The 25672-nt window shown below is 40.8% G+C and overlaps 1 protein-coding gene across 3 annotated transcripts; it reads left to right on the top strand.

The window, feature by feature from the left end:
• Positions 1-594: 594 nt before the first annotated feature.
• Positions 595-25646, top strand: LOC139411436 (basic helix-loop-helix ARNT-like protein 1). 3 transcript variants are annotated; one of them, XM_071157803.1, is made up of 19 exons: positions 595-690; positions 11235-11318; positions 15058-15126; positions 15314-15458; positions 15826-15846; positions 17150-17212; positions 17364-17521; positions 17672-17751; positions 17866-17958; positions 18541-18658; positions 19199-19348; positions 19519-19765; positions 22428-22534; positions 22810-22960; positions 23380-23456; positions 23628-23736; positions 23920-24013; positions 24207-24300; positions 24401-25646. In XM_071157803.1, the coding sequence occupies exons 3-19, from the start codon at positions 15114-15116 to the stop codon at positions 24556-24558; spliced, it is 1878 nt and encodes a 625-aa protein (XP_071013904.1). In that variant the 5' UTR covers positions 595-690; positions 11235-11318; positions 15058-15113; the 3' UTR covers positions 24559-25646. The 3 variants fall into 3 exon arrangements, with proteins under 3 accessions (XP_071013904.1, XP_071013905.1, XP_071013906.1); XM_071157804.1 differs by lacking the exons at positions 595-690; positions 11235-11318 and adding an exon at positions 12935-13286; XM_071157805.1 differs by lacking the exons at positions 595-690; positions 11235-11318; positions 15058-15126 and adding an exon at positions 16758-16821 and having other exon boundaries at positions 15426-15458.
• Positions 25647-25672: the final 26 nt, after the last annotated feature.

Genomic DNA, 25672 nt, shown 5'->3' with positions numbered 1-25672 from the left:
ACATTGAATTACAATGCTTTGGTGCATTGTAATTATGTTTTCCAAGAATACACAAACATATTATTTATGAATAATTACATACTCACAAGATTGTTACAGAGTAGTATATCAAGTTATTCCTAAAGAAATAGAACAGTAATGATTAGGTAAATACTGTAACTATTTCTAATAAAATGTCAAAGACATACTGTTTGTGTTAATGGTTTGCTATGCGTTTATCCTACATTCCACACTGAATGTTTTATCTTCCTGAGATAAATAGGCTACACATCTATGCATTGTAACACACATTATTGACTTGGTCCATTACAAGAGTTCCACAGATGAGTCCAGCACAAAGATTCGAGTTTACTGCCCACATGTGTTGTGATACAATATATATTCCTGCTGACTGTATTCTACTTTGCCATTGGCTGAGTCGTTGCGTTATTCTGTAGCTTCCTTTGATGCTTCATGTAATTTCATTGGATATAGCCTATATTGTCTTCCCCATGTTCATTGGTCCATAAATGCACCGAGTTATTCTATTTGCTAGAAGCTCAATGCCTTGATCTCGAAAGCACCCAATTGGTTCATAAACTGGGTTAGTGGTGCAACGATCATCACAGGAGGAAGAAAGTAGGTCAGTGTATTCCTCTTGCCTATTGTCGTTCCAATCCGCCTCAGTACACATGTGCTGCCTTTCCACACGTAAGTCACATACTTTGTTATATATTATGCAAAAACACTATATCATGTTTCCTTTATTCAACATTGTGAATTTGGTATACTGTGTGCATTTCTTTACTCGTATTATGGTTTCAATTGGCTGTCTAAAGCCATTCCCGAGGAGGTGCAGTCCTCGGTTTACAGTGTAACTTTTAAAGGCACACAGTGGCATGTAATGCCGGGAGAAAAATGCGATTTGTAGGTGTCTAACCTAATTTACACATCTGGAATGACCGTATGTCATTTTATTTGATTGGGAGGCTATTTTTGTCTATTTGTACATTGCGTGATTTGCCTGAACTTCCCTACCACGGCTCGGATTAAACGAGGTCATAGCTGTGTTGCATAAAACAACTAGTGACGGGCGGTTGATTACCTGTTACAATCATTTGCCTTTTATAGGCCTGTATAGTCATCCTTTAATTAACAGCAACAATGTTTCTCCTCTATATGAGCAATGCAATGCGGATGTTGGGCTGATATTGATACAATGTAATGAAAACATACTGCACTGGATTCTGTTCTGTTTCAGAATATATCAAATCAATGTGACAGTCACTGACAGATTTCTTGCCGTTTGTAACCGATTATGTTTCATTATTTACCGTTGTCAATAGGCCTATATGCTCGACACATCCTAGTGCAGAATAGTCTAATAATAGCCGAGTATTTCTTCCAAGCTCCAATGTTAGTGAAAACAAATACTATTTTGTTATAATTTGAGCAAATCCCTCTGCTCATAAAAGTACACCATTAACTGCAGACTGCTGTAAAAAAAAAAAACGGTAAAAAATCTATATAAATTGGGCAAGCTATTTATAAAAAGAGTCTCAATATGCTGTCTATTCCTGACGAATAAATGGCTACAGTACACCATGTCCAGGGAATGCACATTCCGATGCTCACTTTTAGAAGGACATTACTCTTCATGCTATTCTTAAAATATGAAACAGCTATTCCTGAAAAAGTCAACAAGTGTATCAGTAATGTGACAGTAATAACATAGATGATGCTACATTGTTTTAATTTGACATAATATGCCATGAAGGTAAATAGAGGTCATTGGGGTCAGAGAAAATTCAATTGTGATTGCGTTGTCTTTACTAACTCCTTGATGGACAGTAGTAGGCTATAAGACAGGTCTTGTTTTTGTTTTAGGAAATATTTACCTGTCGGTACTGCATATTAACACAGGAAAAGTGGATTCTATTGGCTACTTAATCAAATGTTGGTAATCATCCTTTACTTTAGCGAGTTGCAACATGTTGCATTATGTGTGGTGCTTGGTTGTTTCCACTGGAGCTGTGCAACTCGCAGTAGCTTTTATGTTGGGTACCCAAAATTACATACTCCTTGATTTTTCACTTCTATTCTGAAGTCTCTCGGTCTTTCTTTCTTCATGTTGCCCTCAACCCAAAGCCAATTTTAGGTTTCAAGGGGGGGATTGAAAAGCAAACAAGGCATCGAATTTGAACACACTCCTACAGTGTATATGACCATAACCTGACCATATCTGCCTGCCCTGCCAGTATGATGCTCCTCTCAGTGTTTTCACTGAGGTTTCTCTGAGCCTACAGTAGCTCTCAAAGAACATGCTAAGAAATTCAAGCTGCTTTTTGTCAGTCAGGAATATTGTACAACATGCTTGAAGCCAACAGCAAATTTGCAGAAAGAGCAGGATATGCAGAGGGAGAAGAAAGGAGAAATCTGACCTTGAATTTCTATACAATGGAGTCTAAAGACCTTGTATGATGTGGACTACTTGAGGTCAAGGTTCCTCAACTGGTGGCCCGCAGGGTTTTTTATTTGGCCCCCCAAGTTTTCTAAGCATAAAAACATTTCTCCTTTCTTCTCCCTCGGCATATCCTGCTCTTTCTGCAAATTTGCTGTTGAGCCATCCTGCCTTGATGACAGCTTTGCACACTCTTGGCATTATCTCAACCGTCTTCATGAGATAGTCACCTGGAATGCATTCAATTAACAGGCATGCCTTGTTAAAAGTGAATTTGTGGAATTTCTTTCCTTCTTAATGCGTTTGTGCCAATCAGTTGTGTTGTGACAAGGTAGGGTTGGTATACAGAAGATAGCCCTATTTGGTAAAAGACCAAGTCCATGTTATGGCAAGAACAGCTCAAATAAGCAAATTGAAACGACTGTCCATCATTACTTTAAGATATGAAGGTCAGTCAATCCAGAAAATTTCAAGAACTTTGAAAGTTTCTTCAAGTGCAGTCGCAAAAACCATCAAGCGCTATGATGAAACTGGCTCTCATGAGGACTGCCACAGGAAAAAGGAAGACCCAGAGTTACCTCTGCTGCAGAGGATAAGTTCATTAGTTAACTGCATCTCAGATTGCAGCCCAAATAAATGCTTCACAGAGTTCAAGTACCAGACACATCTCAACTTCAACTTTTCAGAAGAAAATGGCCTTCATGGTCGATTTGCTACAAAGAAACCACTACTAAAGGACACCAATACTAAAGGACACCAATAATAAGAAGATACTTGCTTGGGCCAAATAGACCTTACACACCTCCAGGCTGTGTAAGGGCTATATGACCAAGAATGAGAGTAATGGAGTGCTGCATCAGATGACTTGGCCTCCACAATCACCCGTCCTCAACCCAATTGAGATGGTTTGGGATGAGTTGGACCGCAGAGTGCAGGAAAAGCAGCCAACAGTTACTACAGTTGAAGTCAGAAGTTTACATACACTTAGGTTGGAGTCATTAAAACCACTCCACAAATTTCTTGTTTAAGTAACTATAGTTTTGGCAAGTCGGTTAGGGCATCTACTTTGTGCATGACACAGGTCATTTTTCCACAATTGTTTACAGACAGATTCTTTCATTTGTAATTCACAGAATCACAATTCCTGTGGGTCAGAAGTTTACATACGCTAAGTTGACTGTGCCTTTAAGCCTTTAAACAGCTTGGAAAATTCCAGGAAATTATGTAATGGCTTTAGAAGCTTCTGATAGGCTAATTGACATCATTTTTTTGTCAATTGGAGGTGTACCTGTGGATGTAGTTCAAGGTCTATTTTCAAACTCAGTGTCTCTTTGCTTGACATCATGGGAAAACCAAAAGAAATCAGCCAAGACCTCAGAACTAAAACTATAGACCTCCACAAGTCTGGTTCATCCTTGGGAGCAATTTCCAAATGCCTGAAGGTACCACATTCATCTGTACAAACAATAGTACGCAAGTATAAACACCATGGGACCACTCAGCCGCCATACCGCTCAGCAAGGAGGCACGTTCTGTCTACTAGAGATTAATGTACTTTGGTGAGAAAAGTGCAAATCAATCCCAGAACAACGGCAAAGGACCTTGTGAAAATGCTGGAGGAAACCGGTACAAAAGTATCGATATCCACAGTAAAACGAGACTTATATCGACATAACCTGAATAGCCCCCCAGCAAGGAAGAAGCCACTGCTCCAAAACCACCATAAAAAAGCCAGACTACGGTTTGCAACTGCACATGGGGACAAAGATCATACTTTTTGGAGAAATGTCCTCTGGTCTGATGAAACAAAAAGTGAACTGTTTGGCCATAATGACCATTGTTATGTTTGGAGGAAAAAGGGGGAGGCTTGCAAGCTGAAGAACACCATCCCGACCATAAAGAATGGGGGTGGCAGCATCATGTTGTGGGTGTGCTTTACTGCAGGAAGGACTGGTGCACTTCACAAAATAGATGGCCTCATGACGAAGGAAAATTATGTGGATATATTGAAGCGACATCTCAAGACATCAGTACGGAAGTTAAAGCTTGGTTCCAAATGGACAATTTTTATTTAACTAGGCAAGTCAGTTAAGAACAAATTCTTATTTTCAACAATGGCCTAGGAACACTGCCTTGTTCAGAGGTGAGAACAACAGATTTTTACCTTATCAGCTTGGAGATTCGATTTTGCAACCATTTCGGTTATTAGTCCAGTGCTCTAACCACTAGGCTACCTGCCGACTCCAAGTGTTCTTCCAAAATTGTGGCAAAATGGCTTAAAAACTTCGTATTACTGAAATCTCCGGGATCGATATGACAACAGCCAGTGAAAGTGCAGGGCGCCAAATTCAAACAACAGAAATCTCATAATTAAAATTCCTCAAACATACAAGTATTTTACCCCATTTTAAAGATAAACTTGTTGTTCATCTCACCACAGTGTCCGATTTCAAAAAGGCTTTACAGCGAAAGCACACCAAACGATTATGTTAGTTCACCGCCTTGTCACAGAAAAACACAGCTTTTTTTCCAGCAAAAGATAGGAGTCACAAAAAGCAGAAATAGAGATAAAATGAATCACTAACCTTTGATGATCTTCATCAGATGACACTCATAGGACTTCATGTTACACAATTCATGTATGTTTTGTTCGATAAAGTTCATATTTATATCCAAAAATCTCAGTTTACATTGACGCGTTATGTTCAGTAGTTCCGAAACATCCGGTGATTTTGCAGAGAGCCACATCAATTTACAGAAATACTCATACTAAACATTGATAAAAGATACAACTGTTATGCATGGAATTTTAGATCCACTTCTCCTTAATGCAACCGCTGTGTCAGATTTAAAAAACTTTACTGAAAACAGACAACAAAACAAGCCATACAGATACCCGCAATGTTGTGGAGTCAACAGAGGTCAGAAATAGCATTATAAATATTCACTTACCTTTGATGATCTTCATCAGAATGCATTCCCAGGAATCCCAGTTCCACAATAAATGTTTGTTTTGTTGGATAAAGTCCATCATTTATGTCCAAATACCTCCTTTTGTTAGCTCGTTTGGTAAACAAATCTAAACTCACGAGGCACAGGCAAGTCCAGGCAAAAGTTCAGACGTAAAGTTCAAAAAGTTATATTAGAGTTCGTAGAAACATGTCAAACGAGGTAGAGAATCAATCTTTAGGATGTTTTCATCATACATCTTCAATGATGTTCCAACCGGAGAATTCCTTTGTCTTCAGAAATGCAATGGAACGCAAGCTAACTCTCACGTGAATGCGCGTGACCAGCTCATGCCACTCTGCCAGACCACTGACTCATTCAGCTCCCATTCCCCCCTCCTTCACAGTAGAAGCATCAAACAAGGTTCTAAAGACTGTTGACATCTAGTGGAAGCCATAGGAAGTGCAATATGACCCCATAGACACTGTATACTGTATAGATTGGCAATGAGTTGAAAAACTACAAACCTTAGATTTCCCACTTCCTGGTTTGATTTTTTTCTCAGGTTTTTGCCTGCCATATGAGTTCTGTCATACTCACAAACATCATTCAAACAGTTTTAGAAAACATTTTTCTATCCAAATCTACTAATAATATGCATATATTAGCAACTGGGCCTGAGTAGCAGGCAGTTTACTCCGGGCACCTTATTCATCCAAGCTACTCAATACTGCCCCCAGCCATAAGAAGTTATGGACAACAAAGTCAAGGTATTGGAGTGGCCATCACAAAGCCCTGACCTCAATCCTATAGAACATTTGTTGGCAGAACTGAAAAAGTGTGTGCGAGCATGGAGGCCTACAAACCTGACTAAGTTACACCGGCTTTGTCAGGAGGAATGGACCAAAATTCACCCAACTTATTGTGGGAAGCTTGTGGAAGACTACCCGAAACGTTTGACCCAAGTTAAACAATTTAAAGGCAATGCAACCAAATACTAATTGAGTGTATGTGAACTTCTGACCCACTGGGTGTCACGCCCTGACCGTAGAGAGCTTTATATGTCTCTATTTTGGTTTGGTCAGGGTGTGATTTGGGTGGGCATTCTATGTTCCTTGTTCTATGATTTGTATTTCTGTGTGTTTGGCCGGGTGTGGTTCTCAATCAGAGGCAGCTGTCTATCGTTGTTTCTGATTGAGAACCATACTTTGGTAGCTTTTTCCCCAAATGTATTTGTGGGTTGTGGTCCTGTGAGCACTACGTTGGCCGCACGGTTTCGGTTGATGTTTTTTTGGCGACAGCTTATAATAAAGAAGTATGTACACTCCCCACGCTGCACCTTGGTCCACTGTTTCCACCTTAGACAATCGTGACACTGGGAATGTGATGAAAGAAAAAGATGCTGAAATAAATAATTCTCTCTACTATTATTCTGACATTTCACATTCTTAAAATAAAGTGGTGATCCTAACTGACCTATCACAGGGAAGTTTTACTAGGATTATATGTCCGGAATTGTGAAAAACTGAGTTTAAATGTATTTGGCTAAGGTGTATGTACATGATTCCATATGTGTTATTTCATAGTTTTGATGTCTTCACTATGAAATATTCTATAATGGAGAAAATAGTAAAAATAAAGAAAAACCCTTGAATGAGTAAGTGTGTCCAAACCTTTGACTGGTACTGTGTGTATATATATATATACAGTGCCTTGCGAAAGTATTCGGCCCCCTTGAACTTTGCGACCTTTTGCCACATTTCAGGCTTCAAACATAAAGATATAAAACTGTATTTTTTGTGAAGAATCAACAACAAGTGGGACACAATAATGAAGTGGAACGACATTTATTGGATATTTCAAACTTTTTTAACAAATAAAAAACTGAAAAATTGGGCGTGCAAAATGATTCAGCCCCTTTACTTTCAGTGCAGCAAACTCTCTCCAGAAGTTCAGTGAGGATCTCTGAATGATCCAATGTTGACCTAAATGACTAATGATGATAAATACAATCCACCTGTGTGTAATCAAGTCTCCGTATAAATGCACCTGCACTGTGATAGTCTCAGAGGTCCGTCAAAAGCGCAGAGAGCATCATGAAGAACAAGGAACACACCAGGCAGGTCCGAGATACTTTTGTGAAGAAGTTTAAAGCCGGATTTGGATACAAAAAGATTTCCCAAGCTTTAAACATCCCAAGGAGCACTGTGCAAGCGATAATATTGAAAGGGAAGGAGTATCAGACCACTGCAAATCTACCAAGACCTGGCCGTCCCTCTAAACTTTCAGCTCATACAAGGAGAAGACTGATCAGAGATGCAGCCAAGAGGCCCATGATCACTCTGGATGAACTGCAGAGATCTACAGCTGAGGTGGGAGACTGTGTCCATAGGACAACAATCAGTCGTATATTGCACAAATCTGGCCTTTATGGAAGAGTGGCAAGAAGAAAGCCATTTCTTAAAGATATCCATAAAAAGTGTCGTTTAAAGTTTGCCACAAGCCACCTGGGAGACACACCAAACATGTGGAAGAAGGTGCTCTGGTCAGATGAAACCAAAATTGAACTTTTTGGCAACAATGCAAAACGTTATGTTTGGCGTAAAAGCAACACAGCTGAACACACCATCCCCATACATTATTATATATATATATATATATATATATGATATATGTGTGTACTTATGAACTATGAAGCAAAAAAATAAATATCCTCTCGCTGTCAACTGCGTTTATTTTCAGCAAGCTTATGTGTAAATATTTGTATGAACATAACACGGAACCCAAACCGCCATCGTACGCGATCACAACACGCAAGTTAAAATTTCAAAAGAAACTCTGAACCAATTATATTAATTTGGGGATAGGCATTAACTAGTTAGCTTGCACTTGCTAGCTAATTTGTCGTATTTAGCTAGATTGCTGTTGCTAGCTAATTTGTCCTGGGATATAAACATTGAGTTGTTATTTTACCTGACATGCACAAGGTCCTCTTCTCCGCCAATTAATCTAAAATAAAATGGTCAACCAAATCGTTTCTAGTCATCTCTCTTCCTTCCAGGCTTTTTCCTCTCTTGACTTTATATTGCGATTGGCAACTTTCATAAATTAGGTGCATTACCACCACTGACCTTGTTCGTCTTTCAGTCACCCACGTGGGTATAACCAATGAGGAGATGGCATGTGGGTACATGCTTCTATAAACCAATGAGGAGATGGGAGAGGCAGGACTTGCAGCGCGATCTGCGTCACAAATAGAACTGACTTCTATTTTAGCCCTTGGTAATGCAGACGCTCGTTGGCGCGTGCAAGCAGTCTGGGTGCAATAATTGAATAATATCGATTTCTACACTTATTTTGCAACGCTTGCGCACGCGACGTGAGCGGTGTAGTCAGCCTGACATGATTAAACAACTCAGACATAAACTGAACAAGTTCCACAGACATGTGACTAACATAAATTGAATAATGTGTCCGGGGGAATTGCCCAAGCCCTCAACCTCCGAGGTCCCAGACGTGCTCAATGGGATTGAGATCCGGGCTCTTCACTGGCCATGGCAGAACACTGACATTCCTGTCTTGCAGGAAATCACGCACAGAACGAGCAGTATGGCTGGTGGCATTGTCATGCTGGAGGGTCATGACACAGCATTGAGATTGCCTGCAATGACAACAAGCTCAGTCCGATGATGCTGTGACACACCGCCCCAGACAATGACGGACCCTCCACCTCCAAATTGATCCCACTCTAGAGTACCGGCCTCAGTGTAATGCTCATTACTTCTGCGATAAATGCAAATCCGACCATCTCCCCTGGTGAGACAAAACCGTGACTTGTCAATGAAGAGCACTTTTTGCCAGTCCTGTCTGGTCCAGCAACAGTGGGTTTGTGCCCATAGGCGACGTTGTTGCCGGTGATGTCTGGTGAGGACCAGCCTTACAACAGGCCTACAATCCCTCAGTCCAGCCTCTCTCAGCCTATTGCGGACAGTCTGAGCACTGATGGAGGGATTGTGTGTTCCTGGTGTAACTCGGGCTGTTGTTGTTGCCACCCTGTACCTGTCCCGCAGGTGTTTGGATGTACCGATCCTGTGCAGGTGTTGTTGCACGTGGTCTGCCACTGCGTCCGTCCTGTCTTCCTGTAGCGCTGTCTTAGGCGTCTCACAGTGCGGACATAGCAATTTATTGCCCTGGCCGATATCTGCAGTCCTCATGCCTCCTTGCAGCATGCCTAAGGCACATTCACGCAGATGAACAGGGACCCTGGGCATCTTTCTTTTGGTGTTTTTCAGAGTCAGTAGAAAGGCCTCTTTAGTGTCCTAAGTTTTCATAACTGTGACCTTAATTGTCTACCGTCTGTAAGCTGTTAGTGTCTTAACGGTCGTTCCACAGGTGCATGTTCACGAATTGTTTATGGTTCATTGAACCATGAAGCATGGGAAACAGTGTTTAAACCCTACAATGAAGATCTGTGAAGTTATTTGGATTTTTTACAATATTCATTGCATGCTGTAAAAACACAAGGAAACCATCTCCAAGTGATTTGAATTTAGGAAATCTGTTCCCAAGTATTCCCATGCATAATAGAGAGAGACGTGCTCATATACAAATGTTAGCAGTTTGATATGATTACGTTTATGTCAAATATTATATCTGTTTGGGCTACTTGCAGTGAGATTTGCATTCTTCAAATGATTTGTAGCCTAACTATGCTACCCGACCAGCCTCTCAAGAAAAAAATCTGCCCGCGCTGAATCTATTTGATTATCCCTGCTTTAGGTGTTAGAGTAAGGCTCATGTCACTTAACCCACCTAACCCAATAATTTGAAGCAATAGGTTTTCTCAAACAATAATAGAGTAATAATACAGAAATAATAATTCACAAAGTCAAAGGATGACACAAGCGTAGTAGGCTAGGTAGAGCAAAAGCTGCCACCTAAGCCTAGAGCTGACCGGTCAGAAATGCTTTGTTACGCTATTGTGAATGGTTGTCCAGCTGTCTCCTTTGCCCTTTCCCTTAGGCACGCACAATACTTGTTAATCTCTGTTGCTGATTTTTATTTATTTTTTTTACCCAAAATGGTCTCATTCCCTTTGAGTTGTGCATGTGTTTTGTCCATTCTGCTGACATGCTTGATATTTTCCTCTGGAGTTGTTTATGAGAGTAGCTGAGTGCAGCTATAGGTGTAAACATTCCAAATCAAAAGAAGGCATTGCTGTTATCCTTGTACTCCAATGATGATATGAGCAAGAAGGTTAAAAGTCGAAACAGAAAGTTGTTCTGTTTATGGTGCGGAGAAGTGTGCATGTGTCTCACTGACCTATAAATAAGGGGGGTGTGTGTGGAGCCATAAGAGCACATGCTAAAAGGATTGAGAAGTGATCTCTTTTGTATACATCTCCCCATAGAGCCATGATAGTCTGGGAAACATAAACATATATAGGCCTAGCTGTTCTGTTCCTAATTACAGGAATCACATCAGGGACTGGGCTGTCTGTTATCCATAGTATACTGTGTGGTGTTCGAATTGTTGTACTTTGTGGAGAACTACTGCAGTATGATTAGTCTTATAGGCATGAGATTTAGCATGGCAGTGATTGCGATCCCATTGCTAATACTATCCTGTTGGGGCTTGGCATAGAGGAGAATCTGTAGCCATCTCCTCTACTCACACTATCTCCAGATCACCTCCCATCTGTCGGCCATCTGAGCTTTCTGAACAAGCCACTTAATCAGAGTACCACTCGTTCTTACATCATAGGCCTAGATGAGTCTCCACTCCCAGCTGGCCAGTGTGTTTTACGCTGTGACCTGACCTCTTGTCCTATCTGATCCCTCTCCAGGTACTGTGCTGGTCGGTGCATCTGTTAGAAAAAGCCCAGCTCTGACATAAGGAGGCCAGTCCACTTCCTGCACCACCCATCCAGGTATGTGGACGCACATGGTTCTGTGTGATTTCATAAGAATTGACAGCCGCTCTGAAAGGAGTTCACGACCTTCGTTTGAAGTGAATCACCATTGACATTTGTGACGCACAGCTTCTTGCTGTTTCACTTCAAAATGACCACATGAGCAGTTGGCGGGGAGAACAGTTAGGGATGAAGTAAGTTATGAGCGCAGTCAGTCAGTCATACATAAGCACAGTCATGTGTGAGGGTGGTTTTCTCACAGCTATCTGTGTTTCATCAATATTGTTATCTTGCATCTTATTAACTTGAACTGGAGTCTTATTTCTGCTTTTTTTTAACATGTCTTCTAACCATCTATTCCACCAAAGTGTTAACGTCTCCTGTCTATCTTTCTAGACTGGCTCTTAGAATGCTCTGTTCTGAGTATAGGAGCCTACTGAGAAACGGACAGCTTGACTTACATAGCGAACATAGGCCATGTCATTACAGGAGCCAAGCTTGAGCTTTCCAGGATGGCACACAATAGAAGGGAATTACAGACAGCCTTACAGCGCTATGATGATGCTGCTGAGTGCACAGAACACTCTGTTTCATCTGAACGTGACAGAACGATGGGATCACGTCAGGGGAGTGGCTTAAATAGGAACGCAACAGTGACATAGCATTAAGAACATTATGAAAGGGAGACAGTATCGTAGTGCTGTGTAAGCTAACCATGCGTATCCAGCTGAGCTGACACACTATGTTCACCCTGACCCTGTTACTGCTTCCTGGTTCTGCTTCTTCCCTGCTTCTTCTCATCTGATCAAGGTTTTTGTTTCCGCACAGCTTAAACATAAACCTTTTTGACTCTTAGATACCACAGAGGTCATGTGCATTAAAACATTAGAAATGATCAGAATCCACCTTAGTGATCTTCTAGTGTTGTAACATGGATGGTGTTGAGTGTTACTGAATATGTGAATGCCATGGAGATGGTAAAATGACACAAAAGTATTTTCATTAGACTGATGAGCAGTGGAGTGGTGGCGTGAGGAGAGGTGTGACTGCATGCTATCAGTGGGTTATGTTTAGTTGGAAAAGTTCCCTAATTGGCAACCATTCAAGAGGCCTGCACCATTGTATCCGGGAAACCAGAGATTTGTCACAACTAGCTAAGCTGACTTTAACGCAGGGTTTCCTTTTTCTCCTTTTTTAGAGATTTGAGAGATTTTGTGTTTGAGTATACACTGAGCATACCAAACATTCTGAACACCTTCCTAATATTGAGTTGCACCCCCCCCCCCCCCCTTTTCCCTCAGAACAGCCTCAGTTTGTTAGGGCATGGACTCTACAAGGTGTCGAAAGCGTTCCACCGGGATGCTGGCCTGTGTTGACACCACCTACTGGCACCTACTACCATACCCCGTTCAAAGGCACTTACATTTTCTGTCTTGCCCATTCACCCTCTGAATGGCACACATACACAATCCATGTCTCAATTGTCTCAAGGCTTAAAAATCCTTCTTTAACCTGTCTCCACCCCTTCATCTACACTGATTTGAAGTGGAATTAACAAGTGACAATCAATCATAGCTTTCACCTGGTAAGTTAATGTCATGGAAAGAGCAGGTGTTCTTAATGTTTTGTACACTCAGTGTAGGTCTTTTAGCCTTCCTTTGGCTTAGGTGACAAAATGAACATTTACAAAAAGGCTTATTCTCAGAAGTACTGTTTTATTCAGCTTACAAACAAACATGTAATGATGAATGGTATAGCAAGTCCTCTTCGCCCGGTGGATTACATGGTCAGTTCGGATGTCTGTTGTGACATATACCAGAGTGAAGGGTCAGGTTGTAGTGTAGTTGTCTATGGAGACGGTGACAATAACAAAGTTCCTTGCTGCAGGCAAGAAATTATGGGGTGTAATGATGGTTTGGTTCGATGTAATTAAACTCTGAAACTGTCACATCAAACGGATAGGGAAAAAGAGCTGGGGAAAAATAGGTCAGTGGAGAATCTAATTACAATGAAAAGACTTTCAGGCACAGTAGAGCAGAGCATTAGTTCTGGTCTGATTACAGGAGCAGGACAAGCCTCAGTGACCTGAGGTAGCTGTGCTTTTTAAGGTATTTTTGTGCAACCTGGTCTGGGAGCATTTCGTAATTATTCTGTATGTAAACCCGAGATACTCCATGTTAAGTTTCATATGGTATGTATTAATTTATGGATGTCCATCACTCATTCGTATGATATGTTACGAATTACAATTTTGTATTATATTTTACAAATTTGCGAAATGTACAATATGTTACGAATTTGCAAAACAACAATACAATATTGTAATGAAACAGCAGGGAGCACGACTCGAAACCTCGACCTTCTAGCCCAACGCGCTATCGTCTTTGCCGCAAAAGCATGCTCGTGCGGCAGAGTCGATTTCCGCGCTAATAAACCCAGGGTTGTTACTCTATGTTACGAATTTGCAAAACGCATGATATGTTACATATTCTAGCAAGGTGGCTAACTTTAGCTAGGCTAGGGGTTAGGGTTAAAGTTAGGGTTACATTTAGGAGTTAGGTTAAATGGTTAAGGTTAGAGGAAGGGTTAGCTAACATACTACCTAGTTGCAAAGTAGCTAAACAGTAGTAAGTAGTTGAAAATTAGCTCAAATTGACCGTGACGAGATTCGAACTCGCAGCCATTGGGTTGCTAGATGTTCGCGAAATACTTTTGTTTTTACCTTAAGTAACCATCTGTCTTATGTATCCATACCTAATTAACATATAATACTAATTTGAGTGTCCCGGATTACATTTACTGTAAACCTGGAAGTGCTAGAAGCATTGTTAATAGGTTATTTACAAAGCCTAGGAAACATGCTAGGTGATATGACCAAAATAGTCAATTTCTTTTAACGGTATTGCGGTATTTGATAGTATTTTATTGTTCTGAATAATAAAGGTTGAAAATAGGTTTTATAAGTAGTGGATGACCCTAGGATGACAAAAAAAATAATATTTTAATTGGTTTAAATGGACTTTCTCATCTATCGAGGCAAATTGACCAGGATTACAATGTTTTGTAATCTGAGGACGTTGCGTGGGAAACTACCAGGAGCGCTAAGTGATGGGTTAGCAGAGGAGACTAATTTAATCTAAGTGAGGTTAGGAAAAGGCCATATTAAATATTATAAAAGGCCATACTGGTTGTATTATATAAACAGTTATCAATGCAGATATGGGTTTTTTATGAAATGTGATCCCTCCTGACAATCTGTCTTCCTCTGTAACATCGGCATTGTTTTATCTGAATTAGCCTTTATATTAAGGACTAATCTCACTAAATCATGTCTCTGACTGACACCTAGGTTTATGTAACATATGCTGCATTATGTTATGAACACTATTCCATCCATTTTTAGTAATCCAAGGTTTTCATTGACAACAAAATAAATTATAACATTCTTCTTGTTCATTTTAGCTGGAGGTCAAGTGAATGATGCTTCTCAAAGATTCTCTTGATTGTTGCCTAAGGGAGAGAGAGAGAGGCTTGAGACTCTGCTATAGCTTTCACCTTATGTAAGACCATAGAGAAATCAATCGGTCCTCTTACATCCCCTTTACCGAATGGGCCATCTACGGTATACATCAGCACCACGTTCAGGTCAGACGGCAGCTGCTCAGGTTCAGAGGGCTTTGTTATATGATGCTGCTGTTTTTTCCTCATGCCTTGTATATAAAGAGGATGTCTGACTCTTCACTGACTTGCCTTTCAGATCTGGGTCACTGCTGGAAAGAAACGGAGTGAGATGTTTTGAGGATAACCAGCCTTATGAATATTTGTGGTGAGTGTCACACCATCTTTAAAACAACCACAGTTTATTTCACTTTTTGATCAATTGTCATTGTTTAGGAATTGAGATTTGAATATCTTGTGTTCTTTCATAGAAGTCGCTTTCACGTCAACTGACCTTTTTGTTGTGTCTTATGGATAATAATAAGTGCTGAAATCAGTGTGTTTTCTCTCTATAGATGATCTAATGGCAGACCAAAGAATGGACATTTCCTCCACGATGAACGAGTTCATGTCTCCCGGCTCCACTGATCTAATCAGCTCGATCGGCACACCCGGCATGGACTACACACGCAAGAGAAAAAGCAGCACCACAGACTACCAGTAAGCCTGACTTCAAAACTGCTGATAGACTTTGTCCTACCACCTGAAGATAGTACATGTGCCAATCATCTTTATTATATTAATGTCACGTTAGTTCTGGTTTAGTGAGATCACATTTTTCTGTTTGTCATTTATGCCATTTTCTGACAGATGTGTATGTTTGCATGGCAGCTTTTTGATTAACTATATGGAAATATTTTCTTACTGTGTGTCAAAGGTTTCCACTTAAAGTTGACAAGATAACTACCTACCTAGAAATGAACAACCAATTAGGAACAAATGGTAGCATAACCTTGATTTAGATAAGATCAGAATAATCCGTATACTTAATTTGAATTGTAATATACAAACTTCCTTGCTTTCACAGAATTGATGGATTTTCTTTTGAGTAAGTATCAAATCAAATTATGAATGTTAAAGTACATTGTAGTAAAGGAGCCAATCCCGTGTCTGATTAGTTGGCCCTGTGTGATCCTTGTTTGGTCAGGATTGGCTTCTTCTTTGATCAAACTATACAAACTGTTCTAGCATTTACCCCTAGAATTAGAGGTTAGACACTAATGTATTCCTCATCCCTAATTTAGGTCAATCAAAAGGAATGCGCTATGGTGATCAGTACCCTGAGAGTGACTGGTCAGTTAGTCTGTACACTATGGATCGCTGTGAATATGGGAGAGCAAGTCATGCTATAGTGTAAATTTGTAAATAGCTAGAATTAGGATAAACATCAAAGCATGAACGGGTGCTGCAGTAACAATCTTGAAGCACCAAGACTGTATTACAGTTGTGTTAAAAAATGTATTTGCTGGTATTTAGTTTGATCAGGCCTTAATTTAATAGAGAGGGAACTCTGATTTGATGTATGATGGATGGTACATTATATTGTTGTCTGTAGCTCATTCACTAAAGGCACAGATTTGTTTTTACTTCACTTAGTGAGACTTAAGACAACAACTCTGTGTGAATACCTTTGGGTCAATTTTGTAGAGCCAATCATATTTGAAATAACCTTTATTTGAGGCTGTTGAATGCTATTATAGTATGGAGTTGACAAGTCTTGAAGTGGCACAGGATATGTGCCACCATTCTAGGGGTGGCAGGTAGCCTAGTGGTTAGAGTGTTGATAGATCAAATCCCTAAGCTGACACAGTAAACATCTGTTGTTCTGCCCCTGAACGAGGCAGTTAACCCACTGTTCCTAGGCAGCCATTGTAAATAAGAATTTGTTCTTAACTGACTTGCCTAGTTAAATAAAGGTTAAATAAAAAATGTCATGGCTTAATTTTTTGTTTGTGAAAGGACAGTAAGGCTGAGTGGGATGACAGAGTAGGAGTTCAGCTGTGAACAATATCAGAGGCACAAGGTATTTCACCTGAATCTACACTAAGAAAGGTCTCAAAGAAACCAGGTTCATCATTTTGTAGGAACATTTCTAATAACTATTCATGTAGATTCTACCAAAGATGGTAAGAAAATATTTGAATGGCTTGCATTAGTAATGTTGATGTTTCATGTCAAGTAAAGGCTCTCCGTGTTTTTTTTAATTATACAAATTTCAAACGACTTCTCACTTTAGTAATTTGCTTTATTCATAATTACATTGCATACTGTAACATCATTATTTAATATTTGTTGTAAAATAATTGTTTTACTATATTTCTTTGTACTAATGTTATTGCTCCTCCTCAAAGGGATAGCATGGACACAGACAATGATAGACTTGGTGATCATCAAGGCCGGATTAAAAATGCCAGGTAACCAAATGTTTCTATCTCCCATAGGATGACATAAAAATCGATGGAATAAAATTTAGAGGTTAGTCATGTTTCTGTAAATACAGGCAGACTATGGATGTGTTGATTTGTTTGTCTGTGTTAAATGCTCTTTGTATTGTTTGGATGGTAGAGAGGCCCACAGTCAGATTGAGAAGAGACGCAGGGACAAGATGAACAGCTTCATAGACGAGCTGGCCGCACTAGTGCCTACATGCAACGCTATGTCCCGTAAACTGGACAAACTAACAGTCCTGCGCATGGCTGTCCAGCACATGAAGACCTTAAGAGGTGAGACGAGAAGGATTTTAATAGGACTGCTGCCAGAACAGTACAGTGATGACAACCATCACCATGCAGCTGATCAATAAAGTACATCAGAGAAATACAAATGACATATTGATTCAGTTGTCTTACATATTAGCCTTTTCTGACTCACAGGTGCCGCTAACCCCTACACTGAAGCTAACTACAAACCAGCCTTCCTGTCAGACGACGAACTGAAGCACTTAATACTGAGGGTGGGTGTCCTTACCTCCATAGACTGTATGGTGTCCTCAGAGTGCATTTCACAATAAGTATGCATGTGTGACTCAGTATTTCTCTTTCTCTCTCTCGTCTCTCCCTCTCCAAAGGCATCTGATGGTTTTCTGTTTGTTGTTGGCTGCGATCGAGGGAAGATACTCTTTGTTTCCGAGTCAGTCTACAAAATCCTAAACTACAGCCAAGTACGTCCTTTCCAATATGTTGCAGTTTTTTTTCCATTAAATTGTGATACTGTAGTCATTTTTACCCTCATAAGCTACCCTGATTGCATGAATATAACATTTATTCATTCGTTTTGATGATTGTAGACCCCCTGTAACCTGGTATTACTTTACAGACGTTTACATTTTAGAGACATTTACTTTACAGACGTTTACATTTTAGAGACATTTACTTTACAGACGTTTACATTTTAGAGACATTTACTTTACAGACGTTTACATTTTAGATACATTTACTTTAGACGTTTACATTTTAGAGACATTTACTTTACAGACGTTTACATTTTAGTCGTTTAGCAGACACTAATCCAGAGTGATTTACAGTTAGTTACTTATTTTAAGATGAATGCACTAAGACAACTGCATATCAGTCAGTACATTTTTCCACAATAAAGTAGCTATCAGCAGTCTGTGCTAGTCAGAAAAAGTCAAATACAAGTGTTAGTTCACAAAAGGCAAGGGTGTTAGTTATTTTGTATTTTTTATAGGCCTCATTTATGTAACGTGGTCTTATCTTACGGCAGTCTCTCCCTCTCTGTGCAGAATGACCTGATTGGTCAGAGCCTGTTTGATTACCTGCATCCTAAAGACATTGCCAAAGTCAAGGAGCAGCTGTCCTCGTCGGACACGGCGCCACGGGAGCGCCTCATCGATTCCAAAAGTAATGCACCCTGGCCTCTAGTTACCAGCCTTTCTCTAAGTACCCAGGGGGTGGAGAACAAGGAAATCAGGGACATCGTGTCTGATAGAGTAGAAAAGCAGACTGTAATCATCAGCCTGCTGTCCCCTACATAGCTAGCACAGTGACACTCAATGTATCCCCCTGTACTGTGTGTTCCTCATTATTTAAATGTACGAAGCTAAATGTAGGGTAGTGCTATTTTTACATCAAGACATGCTGGGTTTAGGGTAAATATAAACAGTCAGACCATTTATGTAAATTCAGCCAATTTAAATGCTAGTAGCTAAATGTAGGGTAGTGCTATTTTTACATCAAGACACGCTGGGTTTAGAGTAAATATAAACAGTCAAACAATTTCTGTAAATTCAGCAATTTTTTTGTAATAGCAAAAATATATGTAGCTGTAGCTTTATTTGCCAGAGTACGACTTGATACAGTATATATTTATAAAGGATCATGGGTGGTACTGTTCCTGTCGTTGCAGCAAAGGCTAAATGCTATTTTGTGTCTTGTCCTCAGCTGGCCTTCCAGTAAAGACAGACATCACCCCCGGCCCATCCAGACTTTGCTCTGGAGCCAGGCGATCTTTCTTCTGCAGGATGAAGTGCAATCGGCCCCTCATCAAAATGGAGGACAAGGACTTCCCATCCACCTGCTCCAAGAAGAAAGGTACTTTAGCCTCCTGTCTTTTCCTTACGTAAGGGTGTTTTTTAATCTCCTGTGATTCATTTTAGTTAACAGTTCATTTGGTTTCATACCAATATACTACTTACTCATTGATGTCAGTGATAGTTCCAGAGTAGAGCTAATTGATGATGATCCAACCACTGTATCCGCAGCTGACCGTAAGAGCTTCTGCACAATACACAGTACTGGCTACCTGAAGAGCTGGCCACCCACCAAGATGGGTCTAGATGATGACAATGAACCAGACAACGAGGGCTGCAACCTCAGTTGCCTGGTGGCCATTGGACAGCTGCATCCCCACATTGTCCCTCAGCCAATGAACAATGAGATCCGTGTCAAACCCACTGAGTATGTGTCTCGTCATGCCATCGACGGGAAGTTTGTCTTTGTTGATCAGAGGTGAGAGATGTTTTATGGCACGCAGGCAGACATACAAACATGTAGCAAAGGATGTGCCAGTTGGCCCCTGCACAGTGATGTTCTGACACCTGGCTGGACCTCGTGGGTAGTCCAGAGCTGGATTTACTGCAGAGTGACAGCTTATGTGTGAGTGAGGTTTTTGTCAATGTCCAAATATAGCATCAGCAAAATGTTCCAGATGGAGGTGTAATGGAGGCCGAGAGGGCAGACAGGATTCAGAGTAGATATGTTGACAACAAATACTCCACTGCCCCCTGACAAAACAATCCCATAACCTCACCATGTCACTAATACTGTTTGGTACACTGGGAATTTCTAGATAATTTTACAGTGTTATGTGATTGTCATAGGGCTGGGCAATATGGAGAAAATATCATATCACAATATTATTATTTTTTGAAACTGTATTTGACAGTATTTTATGTTTTTGAATAATGAAAGTTCTAAATGTTTTCTGAGTAATAACCCTAGGGTGGCAACGCATAAATTATAAGTGATTTCAAATGGGCTTTATCCCTTTTTACTGTTCAATCCAGACAAAAGTGATTTTCAGCATTTTCATCCATTTCTGCTTTTCCTGCACTTGTATGATCATTTCCACACTGTGCCACGCAGCATGATATCTAAGCCTAGCTAATTGAACCATTGAAATCATGGAAATATAATGATTATTCTAATTCTATAGTTGGTATATAGTGGGCAGCACCTTGAATACATTGTTGTTTGACATGACAACAGTGAGGAATTATCGATAGGGTGAGAACCAAAGTTTTCATCACAGGTGACTCTAATTAGGTGTTACATGACATGTTTTCATGCTTCATGTAGCTAGCTAGCCAACATATTCTTTACCATCCCACTGCTACTGTTCTAGATGACTGTTGGGAATATACTAGTAGACAAGGCAGCGGTTTTGGTTGGGCATTTGGAAAGCTTGCTGATTAGTGGTTTGAGTGAGTTGGAGGTTGGCTCTTCTGTGGTGATAGGGGATGTTTCTCCATGGTTTCTCACAGAGCCTGTTGTTGATCTGACCTTGGTAGAAAAAGGGATGATTGGTCAGAAGTCAAGGATATAGGAAAACTGGTTCACAATTACATTGGTAGAAGTTTTTATGCATTTTTACCGCTTTTCACAGGTGGATCCAAGGACCCAGATAGTGGGCGCACAGGAGCAGGCATTTACGTTCCTGAATTTAATGTGCAGATATGTAGATGACTAAACTGTCAGTATACTCAGTTTAACAGTTGGCGTACAACCTGTTAGAATTATAGTATGCTCAGATTTCCTGTCTGTATATCATCTGGCAAATGTAATAGGAGTGACCTACTATTGGAGGTATTAATGTTATTATGGAGAATTGAGAGACTGGTTGTAGTAGTTCAACTCCGGTGTGGAAGGGAATGAAATTGTAGACCAGTTAGCCAAAAGAGTTAAAGAGAGGGAAAGATTGAAGTGAAGGCCATTGAGGTTGGATGCGGTTTGGAAGGGATTTTGGGGATGGGGGAAGGTCTATTAGAATTTAGTAGGGCTCTTTTATATTTTCTCAGAAGTACTGAGTTAGGTAGGAGGATTTAGAAATGTGGAGCTAATGTTGTAAACCGTGATTGACCACACACTCCAGCATAGTAGGTGAGGGCATGCACCTTTAACGTTTGTTTGCGGACCGCCATTATATCATAGAAGAAGAAGCAACATATTCATGCTTTGCCTATTCCTCTGATAAGATACCGTTGCACAACATGCTTTTCTTGGCTTACACCGGCACAAGTAACAGGCAGTGTTAGCTAACTAGATACGTTTGCTCTGACTTAGCTGGCTAGCTAACTAGCTAAATGTACTAAGTCAGAGCAAACGTATCTAGTTAATGTTTATCGATAGCTGGCTAGCTAACTAGCTAAATGTACTATCGATAAACATTAACTAGATACGTTTGCTCTGACTCTTAGTACATTTAGCTAGCTAGCCAGCTAACTATCGATAATCATTAACAGTTAACTAGATACGTTTGCTCTGACTCTTAGTACATTTAGCTAGCCAGCTAACTATCGATAATCATTAACGGCTAACACAAATGATTTGAGCAACACCTTGCTAAGAGAAGACCAACTAGCAGACAGTAAGATACACAAACGAATAGAGTAATTATAGAACGCTCGTGGAAAGTAGCATGTCACCAACAGTGTTGCATCCATCTGACCTTGCAGAGTGAACGGCAAGAAAGTTATTGTGACTCTATGGTCGAGCAATTGCTCTCTTCTTGAGTGACGGGGCAGGGCTTGGCGTGGTTAGCAGCATGACTCAAGAAGCAAACGGAGTAAACTATAAAAACAGACATTACACCCGCCAGAGTTGCGTATTACATTTAACAAACCAAACATTGAAATACCGTTATAGAAGTTAAAGTAAAAACTGAAACCGGTCCGTACATCAATACCGGTATATAGTCAAATAGGGTATACCGCCCAGCCCTGGATTGTCATGGCATTGATTATGATCAAACATGCAAAGCAGGGAGGAGAATATTATTTTATTTGTATACAATAAAAAAATATATGGTCTAGACTTACCTTAAAAATGTCCTAAATACCACTGGCCTGCATTGATAGTCAGGACTTGTGCTTAATACTGTTCTCTTTTGTAGGGCCACTGCCATTTTGGCTTATCTACCCCAAGAGTTGCTGGGTACATCGTTTTATGAATACTTTCATCAAGATGACATAGGGCACCTTGCGGAATGTCATAGACAAGGTATGTATCAGATTGAACAAGGACACCAATATAACACCAAAGAGCAAAGTTTTAGACTCAGCGATACATCCCTGAGTCTCAGGCCTACGTGAATAATTTTGTCTGGTCATTTTGTCATATAAAATGTATTGCACTAAGCCTGTCACATAGCGAGTAGACCCTGATATGAATTAATATAGAACCTGGCAGGCTACCATTTGGCATGTCACAGAGGCCAAGTGTGCAGATATCATGCCTTATTGAGCTCACCCCCTGGCTGCCACCTCTGTTCTCAGTGCTCCAGATGAGGGAGAAGATCAATACAAACTGCTACAAGTTCAAAATAAAAGACGGCTCCTTTATCACGCTGAGGAGTCGCTGGTTCAGTTTTATGAACCCTTGGACCAAAGAGGTGGAGTACATTGTCTCCACCAACACTGTTGTCTGGTAAGTAGCTACACACATCTGTTTCGGCTAGGACTTTCTTCCACAGTCCTCATTTAACTAGTCAATGCATAATATAACACTGTATTCATTATATTAGGGTCATATCCTAATAAAGTTGGATAATGAATGTAAGATTTGAAACAGCTGATTACATTTACAATGCCTACTGTGTCAAAGTTGTTTTATCACCACCACTATTGTTTCAACATGAAATCAATGTCCCAACTCATATAGCTGTCTGGCTTGCCTCAGAAAACAAAGCATGTATTATTGGAACTCTTGCATATTTATTACTGTGTCTTTCTAGAGCTGTTGGGCTATCTATGCAATAGATGTTAATAAGCTGCCCAATGAGGTGTGAAGTCACGAGCATGCTCAGTGATGACGCTCACTCTTCTCTCTCCCTTTCTCTGTCTCAGTGTGCCTGAAGGATCTGATGGCATCTATCCTCAGCTCGCCGCCTCCCCCCAGAGCATGGATAGTGTACTCACAGACGGTAAGCTTGCCCTCCTGCTGTGCTCTCACACAGCAGTTCACCCGCTTGGATGAAGCGTGACTGTACTTTGATGAGTTGACATACATTTTCTTTGTGCCTGGCATGACTGTGACTAAGTAATTGTTTGATTTTTCCAAAATGTGACTGAGCTTTTGCGTTTGTTGGTTGCAGGAACCGGCAAGCGGGCCCTTCAGACCGTGCCTGGCATCCCCGGCGGCACAAGGGCAGGGGCGGGAAAGATCGGCCGGATAATTGCAGAAGAGGTGATGGAGATCCAGAGGTGAGCGGAACCATGTGGATTGTGTTATGATTGTCTTGTCAAACGTAAATTGGCATGTCTGTATGGTCATAACCATACCATGGTCATCGACCCCCAGTGCATAATGAAAATGTCTGTGTGTGACTGAAACTGTATGGGGCTGTGTCCTGCTGTTTTTACCCTGTGTTTCTTTTACTCTTCCAGGATAAGAGGCTCCTCGCCCTCCAGCTGTGGCTCCAGTCCTCATAACTTCACCAGCACTCCACCGCCAGACATGTCGTCCCCAGGGGGAAAGAAGGTAAGAGCTCCGACCTGTCCTTCCCATTCTCCTCCACTTCAACCACTCCCAACTGGGAGGAAGTCTGCTAATCACTCCACTGCTCATCCATGTGAAGTCAGTAATGAGCACATCTGGTGGATATTTTTAGTGTCTGTTGGTGGCTCATATTTCAGGATGCAATGGTGATTCCTGAATGTCAATTCTCTCACAGATACAGAACAGTGGAACCCCAGAACATCCCTCAGCAGGGCTGATACCGGGACCAGACTCCGTAGGCTATCCGTACTCCAATAACTCCAATCTAAGTATGCATTTCCCCCGCTATGAAATCTAATCTTGATTACAGTTAATGAAACTATCCACATACAATCTTAGATATTTAACCCTTGTCCTTACCCTGTTTAGGTGATAACTCTCACATTGGCATTGACATCATGGATGAGCCAGGCTCCAGCAGCCCGAGTAATGACGAGGCAGCCATGGCTGTGATCATGAGCCTTCTGGAGGCAGACGCAGGGTTGGGAGGCCCAGTGGACTTCAGTGACTTACCCTGGCCACTGTGAGGACTGTCAGGCTTAGGCAAGGCCTCCTAAATGGGCTGAACATGGTAGAGTAAGGGCTGGGTGTTACAGTATTCACATTGTGTTAGTTTGTGACCAGTACCAGAGAGCCATATCAACAGGGCTAATGTGACTGTAGCCTCACAGTTAGGCTGAATGCAGGCGGGCCCTGAAAAGGAAGGAATACTAGGCCTGGGATCGGCCATGATGTACAGTCCACCTCAGTGCGGTTGGGGAAAAGTGAAACTGCCTCATTACCCCTGTAGTATTATTGTACCAGTTATCCGGGTTTTTCTATGTCCATTCATCCTCACAGGCATTGAACCCAGCTCTTTTATAATGGCATTGTTTTTGTGTTTTTACACTACAAAAAAACATGTCAATATTTCTAAAGAAAATTGTATCATACTTGTTTATTCTAATTTTCTCTAAATATGTAAAAGTGTATTGTATCAGTAGTGAATTATTTAAAAAAGAAAACTTCCTCTATTGCTTATTTCCATTTTCAAAAATACAAAACAGGGCGGTCTGTATCAAGTTACCATCCAGTGGCATACAGTATCACTGCTAAATCAGCTGACGGGATTTTACATTGTTGCTACAATGCAGAAATCCAAGGTACTTTGCTACAATATGTTGTGTGGGAATAGTGAGTAATCCGTTTGCTTGCCAACAATAGATGAAATGTGACAAATCACAGACTAGTTCCTCTGCCAGAGTTGCTAGGAGACTGGTTGGTATTGTCCACACTACTTGTGATGTTTGCATATTATGGGGGTACACCATTTCTCATCACCCACTCACCTTCCTGGACCACCTCACTGCCAGAGGCATCCACCCACACACGGGATGTGCTTTACTACTGACCCCCGGGAAATAGTTGTTCCCTAGCAACAGGCAGACTATCCAAATGACCCATAAAAGGAAAACTTTCCTCCTGATCTGAAATCAGGCCAACTCAAACCACAATTGCAGGCTAGGTATTGCACATGTATTAGGCTACTTTTTGAACTTTCAGTTTAAAAGTATAGGGGCTCTATGTAGAGGGATAAGGTGAAAGTAACCTCTTTCAACTCAAGTGCTATTAATGGATAATAAGCACAATGATAGGAATAAA

Source organism: Oncorhynchus clarkii, chromosome 6 (genome assembly GCF_045791955.1).
Source record: "Oncorhynchus clarkii lewisi isolate Uvic-CL-2024 chromosome 6, UVic_Ocla_1.0, whole genome shotgun sequence".
NCBI lineage: Eukaryota > Metazoa > Chordata > Actinopteri > Salmoniformes > Salmonidae > Oncorhynchus > Oncorhynchus clarkii.
The sequence above is the reverse complement of the archived record's forward strand: the minus strand, read 5'-3'. Positions and strand labels throughout refer to the sequence as shown.